This window comes from Simochromis diagramma, unplaced genomic scaffold (assembly GCF_900408965.1).
Source record: "Simochromis diagramma unplaced genomic scaffold, fSimDia1.1 OVJJ01000293.1, whole genome shotgun sequence".
Taxonomy (NCBI): Eukaryota; Metazoa; Chordata; class Actinopteri; order Cichliformes; family Cichlidae; genus Simochromis; species Simochromis diagramma.
Window position 1 is genome coordinate 20,163,758 of NW_024386801.1, and position 12,154 is coordinate 20,175,911.

A 12,154-nucleotide genomic window follows, 5' to 3' on the forward strand; every position below is an offset into this window, starting at 1 on the left:
AAAAAAAGAGTCAGTCAGAAAGAAAAACACCTATAAGTGAATTCAGATTTTCCCTCACATGTTGAAAAAAATTTCAGACACCATAAATTACATCTAACAAAGTCTATTTATATTGGTTTTCCTTAAATTTGCCACTCACCTTCATCTGAGACCTGCTTTCTGCTTTGGTCTCTTCCTAAGTTTTAGCAGTAAAACATCAGAGTGGAACACTAAGGGGAATACAGCTATTATTTATGGCATCTACATTACTATGTGTATTTCCTCCCTTAACAATTTTTTTTTTTTTTAAAGGACATTTCTGCTGTAAAAAGTAAATAAATAAATAAACTATCGATCTGGTTTGTGTACAAATTTGTCGCCTCCCCTGGGCAAGAAATTATTATTTTTATTTATTCTTTTTATTTTTTTGCCTGTCCCGTTTGGCTCTTTTGCCATCAGAATTATTGTCTAAAGGCAAAGAAAGATGCCCAACGGATTTACTTTACCAAATGGACCATCCCAGCCTTGCTGTAATGGTCTATTTGATTCACCTTTTATTGTTTATTTTATTTTATTTTCACTTGCTAAATACGGGACAGACTTGACTGGGGAAAAGAAAGGGGAGAAAGAAAGAGGGAAAGAAAAACAGCAGGGAAGAGGGCAAAAAACAAAAATAAACAAAATAAACAGACAAAAAATACATATATCAATCACCTGGATCACCTGTTGAGAAAGAAAAAAGAGAAAACAAGCAGAAGGGGGAAAAAGAGCAACATAATAAACAACATCACGATGATATATGGGAATATAACAGTAAATACTAAATATTAAACATTATTGTGCAGCACGTAAGATCGACAGCGCACAGTGTGCTTTGAGGTAGGAGCCAAAAAGGGTGTAGTTTGTGTGTGTGAGCACCCGTGTGTACACCTGTGAGCATGAGCGCGCTTGTATTTAAAAGGTTCCTTCATGTAATGATCTGCAGGAAATTATTAAACTCAAGGCCAGATCGTCATCGTGATCTGTGCTGCCATCTAGTGGAAACGTGAGGGAGCGTCGCTTTGTTTAAGAGGCTAAAATTCAGCATAACAATGGAGCTTCTCCCCTCACTGCTCTGCTTCTAGTCTTTCTATTTTTAGCACAGGAAATTCTTTTTTTTTTTTTTTTTTTACTAAAGGCTTTAGAGTAATGCCCTCTCTCATGGACATCTAATTAAAATTAAGCTGAAAGCGAAACAGCAGTCCCCGTGAAGAGCTAAAACAGCCATCAATGTTTAACTTTAATTTCCTCTGGAATAACCAGTGTTTTTACAGCATTTACAAAAAAGAGCGTTCATCAACAAAAAACTGCATAGATGAAGATATTTTTCATGATACACAGTGCATTCCTTCTGTAAAAAATCATGGTGACATAACTGAGAAGAAGTTTTTCTTTAGAAGAAAAACAGCATTTTGTTGAATAAATTTCATGCCCTCACTTGGTATGTGTTATTTCTACAGTATGGTGTTAAGTTTTTAGGGCATTTTCTTCTTCTTCTTCTTTTTTAACTCAAATAAATACAAGATTAAGATACTGAATCTATACAAAATACATACAGTATACAACCGAAGCTGAGTACAACGTGCAACAATAACAATGTTAAATTAAAATTGATATCACCTTGTAATAGATGCATTATTTTCTAGTCCAATTAAATACTATTTTATCTTATCTGTCATTAAAAGCAAACAGGATACAACAACATATGACATACAGGTTCCACCTTTACAATAAAGTAAGACTAAAGGGTGCATAGGAAGAGTCCGAGTGTCAGTTAAAGGCCACACAGCCACACAGCCATGCACTGATATAGGTATATGCCTCTCACTTGGCACAGACACTGATGGATGTAGCTGCTGGTTTGTGAAGTTGGTGTTGTTTCGTCTTTTTAAACCACACATCGCCAATGAAGCAAACCGAGAAGCCAAGGCACACTACACACTGATTGTATTTGACATGTCACTACCCTAAGTATTATAATCTTCTTCATCATCTCCAAAAAAGACCTGAGAATCTGAGAAAGCACACATCTATCCCCGCTATCACAGGGCAAGAGGCAGGGTGCACATTGGACAGATCTCAAGACTCCAAAGCTAACACAGAAGAATCGCCAGTTAACCTAACCCTGTTCATGTCTTTGGACTTTTCCATTCAACTAAATAAATTGTGTTAAATGTAACGTTCAGCATTTTAGTGATAATGACCACAGCTAAACTAAGTGTTCATACAGCAGGAGCTGTTAAATAAACTATATTATGTATTAGACAATCAGAGGATTTACACAGTATGCGTATTACAAATCACAGTTCAGTGATCCAGTAAATAAAACATTATGGTTTCCAAAGAGTGGCATTACTATGAGAATATACATTTAACGTGCATTTAAAATAACCATGTAATATCAATTATACTGTCTCTGAAATATTATACCAGTATAAAAGGGTGCTGAGCAAAAGACTACACAACGCTGAACTATAGGGGCAATACTCTGGTAAAGTAAAGCTAACTGAACCAATCACAAAATGAAGGCATGCAATATGGTGTTGAAAGTTTCATTCAGTGTCATCACTGTTGGCCTACACTGTACTGATGCAGGAGTCGGTGATGCAGTGCAAGCTTTCGACAAATAAAAGACAGCTGATCAGCCTCCCATGTTGTGTTGTTGGAATAAGATAAGAAGTGTTAAGGTAACCTTTTTTCATACGTTTAAACTACACCAATAAATCAGACAGAAATTTTGCTTAGAAAGTAGCCGTAGCTAAGTATTAAAAAACTGTTAAAACAACTAAAATAAAACAAACTAAACAATTTTTGCAAGAGCTGCTGATTGCTGTGGAATATGTTCACGATCCACGTCTGTTTTCAGTCTCTCAGCCAGATCCGATCTGTTTTTGGAAAGTGTGACCAAGTACAGTCAGTGATTGGAAACCCATGGTCTAATAATTAACAATAAACATGTTTTTTGACCTCTGCATATTTATACAGGGAGCAAGTGCTCCTACACATAGCTCCTCATATTGATGCAGCAGCCCACGATGGACAAGTGCAACTGTTTCTATAGAGAGGCTATTTTGGGGGCCAAATTAGGTTTAGTCACGTGCTTAGAAAGTGACAGGTATTCAGTTAGTTGCAATCTTTATCCTCTAGATGCTGGTACTACACACAGGTCCTTTAAATATAAAAAGTAGGCATTTCACCAAAGGTTCAGTTAATACACATTAAGAGAAAAAGAATAAAAAGTGTATGTAGTAAATATCTTTTTATGCTTCCCTCTCCTGTATAGTGTTGCTCTACTTAACATACCTGCTTTTTTTTTTTTGACTGCCTCACTGTATTTGGCCCTTTCATCAGAGAAACATACCCAAGGCAAAGTCAAAATAACCAAAGGAAAAACAAAACTTTGCCAAGATATATATATATGCCTGTAAATTTAGTAACTATGGCCGTCTGAATCTTTCCACCAACCACTCATGTTGCTCATGATATAAAGAGGCTCACTGTTTCTGTCATTGTCTATACACTCAACAGTTTTCTGCTGAGTGTGTAGACCAACACATCACACATCAAACCCAACACATTAAGGATGCATCCCCTTAAGGGCCACATACAGCAGGGACATCTCAGTGTCCGATTAGCTGCTAACTGTACTGGGATCATCATACGGACTTCCTCCTCTTGCCAAAAACATTGTTGATGAGTTTGGCCATAGACTTTGAGCCGCTGTAGCGTCGTTTGTCAGCGCGATACTTCAGGTGCTCCATCACCTGCCGGATGAGCTGTGTGAAGAGGTTGGCAATGTCTTGGTAGCTCTCGGCTGCTGAGACCTCCTGGAAATTACAGCGGTTTTCCTGCGCCAGACCGCGGCCTTCATCCTCACGCACCTGACGAGCATGGCAGAGGTCCTGCTTGTTGCCAACCAGGCAAACAGGAACATCCATCTCCCTGAAAAAAAGACAGCAGGGAGGCGTTAAGACCATCAGTCTGCAAGATGACTGAGGATAGCAATATGAAGAGGATGCAGAGGCAAATGTGTTTTATTTTACAGCTTTTGAGTGCTTTTGCAACAACATTGCAACAATTTTGGCTATTAAGCAACCTATCCTATCTTTCTGAGCGTAAAGCAGATGTTTCGACTAGCTGTGCTTGATTTACATTCACACAATCCAACAGTTCCACTTGTGATCTACACCTACATTTATTCTCAAATACCTGTCATTAGGCTACACAGCTCTTCCCTCCGTGTTATCAGGATGCCTTGGCATGCTGCCAGGCAGCCTGATAGATGTGGATGGCCTGTTTGTTTGTTTTTTTCATGCTTAAATTTATCAGACACCTGCGCTGGCAATCCCTGTAAATCATGAATCATTTATGAGTTTGAGTTTGTAGGAGGGCAGTCAGGACTCCCAGCATTCCTCAAATTCAAAAGTGCATGTAGATTCATGTCCAGTTACAAAGAACCTAGGGCACAGATACTCTGTTTTGTTGTTTTCCTGGAGTGTTTTCAGCATGTTCAGTTCATATAGTGGGTGTATATCATTTTCCGGACTTGCCACTTTACTTTAAACCTCTGATTACTGATTCTTTGCACGAGGATTTCATCTGACACTTGAAATTGTAGAATTGAATGTATGATTTTGCCTCCATTTCAAAACAGGCATTGTTGTAGCGCCCAGAATTACTGTTAAATAACAACCAATCCAAACATCCATTATATGTCAGCAGCATCTGTTATTAAGTTTCTGCTGACCCTTTGCAGTTCTCCATGCGTGTCTCCCGAATCTGCCGCAGGATGTTTTTGGCATTGATGAAGGAAGTGCGGTCACTGATGTTGTACACCACCACAAAGCCATCTGCCCAGTCCACTGGCTCTTCAAGTATACACCTGGCCTCCGAACCCTGCCAAGAAGAGCATGTGCTTTTATGTTGGTATCACCCAGTTTGTCCCGAGTCAACGTGCCGACTAGGTTGTTTTTCCTATGGAGCAGGAAAAAAGAGTTGGAGCCTGTATCCTTTACACTGTGTCACTTTCTATGGATGGTATTATAATAATATAGCTGGGTACCATTATTATTTCTATAGATATGTTCCAATGCTGAAAACACCTTGTATTTGTATTTTTATTTCCCTGTTTTGAGCAAAACTGAGTCGCTTTTATACTTTTTTGACAAATGCACATTGGCATTACTGTCTTCCCATTGATTATACAGATTTGATTTTATTGCTCTTCTTGCTAATCAAGCATCTTACGATTAGTTTTCATACCTGTAATATTGAAACACTTTCCTTTTATGGATCCATAGCGTATTGGTTTACAAATTTGCTCAGCAAGCGGAGGGTTGCTGGTTCAGTTCCATCCAGAGATACAAATCCCTTTTGGAAAGTGTCAGAAAATGCATCTGGTGTAAAACCCTGCCAAAGGAAACTCACAGAGCTGCTGTGGCAACCCTCTGTGACAAGTGAGCAGCTGAAAGTCACTAATACCAGAAAGCATTTCAAAGTGGTGCCTTAACAATATCAGTGACACCAGTAAATAAATTCAGAGTGACCCTACAAGCGCTTGTGACCTTGACATAAACAGTGTAAGAAGGGCTTGAGGCCTGGGGACACACCTGAGTGCTATAAAACCCCATTTTAAACCTTTTGTCTTTACTGACTTCTTTTAATGCAGTCTGGGTCAGAAGGGCTGGATTGTGACTCTGTGTTCCTTATGGGACAGCAATATTACAGGGGGTCTAAATGACAAAGACAATGACTGGTTTTTGTTTTGAGCCAGGGTACTCCAATAAAACACTAACGTTGTAGTAAAGTCCCTCTCAGGTCTTTAGTTTTGTTGAATGAGAAGTAAGAGGTTTATATGGCTCCCCTTTTTTTCAAAGGGACATTCATCTCCTCAGGATACTCTCATAAATCCTTATATTCCCACACTTGCTAACTCTAAGTGAACACATGACCACAGCTAAGCCACAGGCAGCTCTCCAGCAGCCTGAAAACAAACCACTGTTTTGATAGATAGATGAAGGCAAACCAAATTTTGGTTATGGCCCGACAGTCAAACAAAATTACTCAAGAATGTAAAAATTGACTTTCTTTATGAGTAGTTTAGGTGAATTTTCTTGAAAAGGCATTATTCTCATCAGTGACAGATTTTCATTTTTTCGGTTTGTTTCCTGTCAGTGGTTTGTCGGTGGTCCTCCAGATGAAATGTTAGAAGAACAACAGGAAAAGTTGGTGGTCCTGCTGCAGCTCTGCTTTTCTAATATATTTCTGTTAATACTAAAAACAAGAGTCTTACCTGAGAGCAGGGGTCAAAAACCTCCAAATTCAGCTGCCTGCCATCGATCGACAGTCTTTTGTGGTACAAAGAGTCTGTGGAGGAGATACAAAATGCATAAATAACTATTATATTATATTATTGATGGATGTCAAAATTACACATGGAACATGTCAAAGATGTGGTGTTTGGGACTTTCATCAGTTTTTAGTAAGACTTTCAAGACACAAATCTATTACCAGGTATTAACATTACCTACCATGAATTTGTCATGAATCTTTTACTACAAAGTTTGTTTTTGTTGTTGTTGTTTTACAGGAACTGGACTGCTAGTGTATCAAGCATAATTAAAAAGTTGTGATGGGTCAGACATACATACACAAGTATATATTTTGACTTTATTGTTATTTATTTTAACTTTCCATGTCTATTCACTGCATGACTTGTAATCATGGCTAACAGAGCTAGAAGCATCAATGCCTAAAGCGGTAATGAAAACAGTGAAAACCACAATTACATCATTACAATAAAGGATATAGGATAACAGCATCTTTATGATAAATACAAATAGAAAATAGTATAAAAATACAAATCCATTAGATATCCAACTATACTATCAGAAATGTTGAGCTAAAACACTGGAAGCTGTGTCAAAACAGCTACACGAGAGGATTGTACCTGCCTGCAAAAGGTTTATTACCCAAAAGGACAATATTTTCCTTGTCCATGAATGCACAGGTGAAAATGTTGCATCTCTAAGTGGATGAGAGCAATCTTCTAGACCAAAACCTCATCAAAGTGCCATTATATGAAATCTGGAAACACTTACTGGTATTTGAGGCATATTCACCAATAAAGCGTCTGGTCAGGAAGCGCACGAGGACAGCTGGAGAAAGGAGATGAAATGGAAAACAATAAAATGAATCATGGCATCATTACACACTCATCCCTCTCAGTGAAGAAGGGGGTGGGGGAGCCTTGTTCACCCCAGCAGGCACAACACCGTGTTAAATGTCTCCAGGATTGGAGCGATGAAACTGAAGCCCCACATAAAAGAATGCTGCACGGCTTTCCTGGAAGGTCTGTGTGCATATTTGGCAAGCTGAATAGTTAAATCCCCCCCAGCCTGTGCTTTGCCTCTACACTGCAAGCTACACATAAAACTGACTGACTGGGCCAGTTTTGGTCCCACAAGACAATCAATTTCAATTAAAGGCTGAAGTTTCAAGTGCTGAACTCTGGAAGCTTGCTCCTAATAGTGGGCCTCTTGAGGGGTTGTACAGAGGTTAGGACACGGTGACACACAAACATGGATATGGACATTCAACACTTGGGACTTAACACAATAGGAATTGTCCCGGTTCCATTGTCACATAAAGATACATTCAACGATAAAAGACGCGTTCAAAAGCAACAAATAGAGCAGAAGGGAGCAGAAAAACATGTCGAATGAACTCAAGCACCCACATACAGCTTCCATAAGCTACAGCATCTCCAAGGTAACGGCTCTGCTTCACTGCCAAGCACCAAGAATGGCCATGTCCCATTGTTTTAAAAGGTTTGTACAGTACAGTCTGAACCACCCTCTCACAGACAGAAGCAGAATCATAAGTAATGCTTTCTCCTAGACAGCATTTTTAACAAGAGCTTAAAAATCCAATCTGAAGTGTGTCCAAACAGGAGAACTGAAGTATGGTTGCATGAACTGGTTCTCCGAAGAACCCATAAAAAATACTAAATGGTCCAATATGGACACATGAAACTTAAAATAGACATAGAAAAAAAACAAGCAAAGAAACAAGATAACAAACTATCACTGTGACACATCAAAGCCAGTGAAAGCCAAGATCAAATTACACTCTAAACAACACCACAGGTGGAGCAGCAGGCCGATTGACTTATTGATAAAACATGTTGTGCTTTCCTCTGTCCAGCCTTGAACTAAGCCCTGTGACTGAGGAGTTTTAAAACAAAGGCAGATAATCTCTGGAGGGAGAAATGGTCTTATTAGTTTAGTTAAACCTCAGTGAATGGAGCCAATAATCCACTGTTGTCTTTGGTTATGTAATGCAAAACCAGAGCTCACACAATGCTGGAAGAAAAGAGAAACATGTTTATTCAAACTTGGAAGTGTTCACAGCTAAAAATAATTACTTTTCAGTTCTCAAGGCCACTCTTCCTGGACGGCAAATAACCGTTAAAATCGCATGCCAAAAAAAGTGACATGCAATTAATTAATATTAATTTCTGCTATCATTCAACCTAATGTTTATTTTTTGTTTACCGTGTTTCTGAATGAGCTGTACTTGCACCATAATAGTCACGCACCCAGTCATTTCTGCTGTTTTCATTAAGGGTATGACATGAACCCAGCATAAACCTGGTGGTACCCTGGTGATTTGCTTTGCTCTGATTTAAGTTTTAGCTGTAGCCTGTAGAAGTGTCGAGAAACACTAAGAAGAGATTTTTCCACTCTGTGAATTGATTGTGGTTGGGCTCTGTGGGAATATTCATAGTTAATCACACTTTTCAATCACCTTTTCTTGTCAAAGTTTACAAGAACAAAAATCTGTCTTCCTTCTCTCTCCCCAACCGGTCATGGCAGATGGCTCCGCCCCTCCCTGAGCCTGGTTCTGCCGGAGGTTTCTTCCTGTTAAAAGTGAGTTTTTCCTTCCCGCTGTCACCAAAGTGCTTGCTCATAGGGGATCATATGATTGTTGGGTTTTTCTCTGTATGTATTATTGTAGGGTCTACCTTACAATATAAAGTGCCTTGAGGTTACTTTTGTTGTGATTTGGAGCTGTATAGATAAAACTGAATTGAATCAAAAATCAGCTCTCATGCTCCATGGCTGGCTAGTTAAAAAGTACGCGCTCAAAAATTTTAAACAAAACTTGTTTTGTGGTTAAAGTGACATGTTTTCAAGTGTTACCATATTGCAATCAAGAGATCTATCCAGAAATTACACTTTCCTATGGTAGAAGAAAAAATAGACAGATCTCAGATAGTTCACAGTCTCAGCAGTATCATCATGTTTTGACTGGAAAGTTAGAAACAACAACAAAAAACCACCAAAACTTCTTTTCAGATCGCAGAAGATTGCAGCGCCTCCCTGAGCCTGTTTTTTGCCGAGTTTTCTTCCTGTTAAAAGGGAGCTTTTCCTTTCCACTGTTGCCAAAATCTTGCTCAAAGGAGTTTGCTTGCTTGTTGAGGTTTTCTTCAGAATACTGTCAGCTCTTTACATTATAAAGTACCTCGACACAACAGTTGTTATGGTTTGGTGCAATATAAAGACACCCGAATTGAACTAAATAGCTGTTAAATCATTATATGATGGAGAGCTTTTGTTGTTTTACACATCTGCATTACTGTTTAGAGCACATATGTAATAACGTCTCTAAAGTATTTATGCACATAATTCTGTCCAGCGTCTTTTTTGATGAAGACCATGATAAGTTCGCCCAAACTATGCAGAGCAGGATCGTACTAAGATAGAGCCGTGAGTCACATTCTTTAAAATCTTTAGCTCACCTCAGAAAAGTGTGTTAAGCTACATTGTGTATGTTCTATAATAATTACAAAATCTTTGGCCCTAAATTTAATATAACTGAGACACTGAATGTCTGAGAGGGGAAATTCAAACATGTTAAATCAGCCACAATTTGTCACTTTATCATTTAATTGTTTTTAATTTTAGTTAGCAACAATTTTGATAATATTTAATTATCAGTTTTTCAAGAACAAATACCAACTCTGATTTACCAGTTATCTTATGCACTGTACTGTAAACTGAATATTTTTTGAGTTTTTGACTGATAGCTAAGCAAAAACAACACAATGTAGCCTATAACCATACAATTAAGAACTTGATGACATTTGTTGACCAATTGATTAAAAAATAAAATGATGATAAAACACGCCAAACTGCTACATTAGCAGAGACATGTGTTTAAATTCAGGTAATAAGCAAAATAAGCAAGTTAAATGAGGTGGTTTGAAGTTAAGGCATCATAACTTCCTTGTCAGCAGACTTGACAGTTTTTAGTTTTTATTGAGATACAAGTATAAAGAGACACTTTTTCTCCCTTATAGATCACTAAATCACTCTCAAGTACTTACCTGATTTCCCAGCCCCCTGGCTTCCCAGTAGGGCCAGCTTGATGTCGTTCATGCCTGTGTTGTGTCAGGTCCTCAGCTGTATCTCTAGCTGCAGTTCTGTGTTGCGTTTGGTATTTCGGTTAGCCTCAGCTCACTAAACACTCCTTATCGTAGAAGCAGAGTGGAAGTACATGACGGCCCTCCCCTCTCTTTCTCTTCAAAGAGCTGTTTCACATTTTAAAACCAGAGGCAGAGGAGAGTGGGGAAAACAAGCACCCTCCTCTTTGGTCTCTGTCTCTCTGCCAGAAGCTCTTTTGCGCGCTCTCTCTCTCTCTCTCTCTCGCTCTCTCTCTCTCTCTCGCTCTCTCTCTCTCTCACGCACCTCTCATTTTTCTGTTTTCTCTCGCTCTCTCTTTTTTCCCCTCAGTCTGTCTGTTTTCCTTCTTTCATTCCTCTCTTGGACCTATTTCTCCTCTCTCTCTCAGCCCCCTCCTATGCAGAGCTTGCTCAAAGGTCATGACTGACTAAACCTATTGTGCCGGTCCTTCTCTTAACATTTTAACTGTGGACTTGCTTTCATCTATGGATTTTAGTGCTATTTTTCATGGGGTAATGGTATAATGGTATGGAAGCCAGTTATGCTTGTTTGCCAAGAAATGGTCAATATAACAAAATATAGAATTACAAGAAGCAAAAATAATGCATTACCGCAACGAGTTACATGGTACTGAAAATATATTTTTAAAGATAAATGACACAAAACCTGTGATAATGTTGAGTGAAAATCTCTTATTATGATACTTATCATAATAATGATAAGTATCATAATAATGATAAGTGATAATGCTTTGAAAATTGTGAAGAAAACTCAAAACTACAGTTTTATATTTTATCACGTTGTAGCTGATATTTTTAAAGCTTTTGCTGTGAATACCATTTACATAATGTTTATCTACAAGAGAAACTAACTTTGAGGGAACATCAGTGCCATATAAATTAAAATAATAGATGGGGGGGTTATATCATTAATAAACATATCTGTTTCTGTCCATACAAAACAGGTTTATTTCCTTTCTCTTCATACAGTATACATAGTTCTATATAGTCCCATATTGCTTTGTTCACAAAAGGTTGATTTATTGTTCTGATTGGACACTATAACTGGATCATGTGACTAGCGACATGTGAAGAGTGAGTGTATGATAGGTAACAATGGGGTTGCGGTGGACGAGCTGTTGATTTTTCACATTTATTGTTGACTTGTTTTTGTCCCATTCTGTAACTGTGACTGAAGAATGATTCATATTTTTATTGCTGTGGTTAGTCAGCTTAAGGAAACTTGGTTAAAGAGCAAAAACCTATTTTTTCTGCCAGGACTGGCCTTCCATATAAACCATAATTTACCTTCTTGCCGTGCTTACTCTGATGTTTTCCTGTTTTGGTTTCAGGGAAAAGGAATGGCAGTGATATGATGTGGAAAACATTTTGCTGATTTTTAGTTACACACTTTATCAACTGCCCAGCTCAAAGTACTGAAGCAATATAGCAGCAATAAAAACACTGATTGGAGCATCAGTCATACTCCTCACATCCAATGAAACTGATTCAGACAAGCAATCCATCTCCTTCAGTGTCAGCCTTCACACAAAATGTGACACTTACAGCCTGTAAATCACCCTGAAATAGCTTTGATTTCACAGGCACTAACTCCAGCCAACAACAATGAATATTCTTCAGACTACAACAGCATTTTTGTATCCACTGACC

General features: G+C 38.4%; 1 protein-coding gene across 1 annotated transcript; it reads right to left on the reverse strand.

Moving 5' to 3' along the window:
• Positions 1 to 1,220: 1,220 nt before the first annotated feature.
• Positions 1,221 to 10,664, reverse strand: rerglb (RERG/RAS-like b). Its single transcript, XM_040026444.1, has 5 exons — positions 10,409 to 10,664; positions 7,119 to 7,175; positions 6,311 to 6,384; positions 4,766 to 4,914; positions 1,221 to 3,960 (listed from the first exon to the last, which is right to left on the reverse strand). Exons 1-5 carry the CDS (start codon positions 10,458 to 10,460, stop codon positions 3,675 to 3,677), a joined length of 618 nt encoding a protein of 205 aa, XP_039882378.1. The 5' UTR covers positions 10,461 to 10,664; the 3' UTR covers positions 1,221 to 3,674.
• Between the last annotated feature and the right edge of the window lie 1,490 nt (positions 10,665 to 12,154).

Coding starts and splice junctions, on each gene's coding strand:
- rerglb (XM_040026444.1), bottom strand. CDS start 10,460: ATGAACGACATCAAGCTGGCCCTACTGGGAAGCCAGGGGGCTGGGAAA. Junction 4,915..6,310: donor TTTTTGACCCCTGCTCTCAG/GTAAGACTCTTG, acceptor TCTTCTTGGCAG/GGTTCGGAGGCCAGGTGTAT. Junction 3,961..4,765: donor CGCATGGAGAACTGCAAAGG/GTCAGCAGAAAC, acceptor TCTTTTTTTCAG/GGAGATGGATGTTCCTGTTT.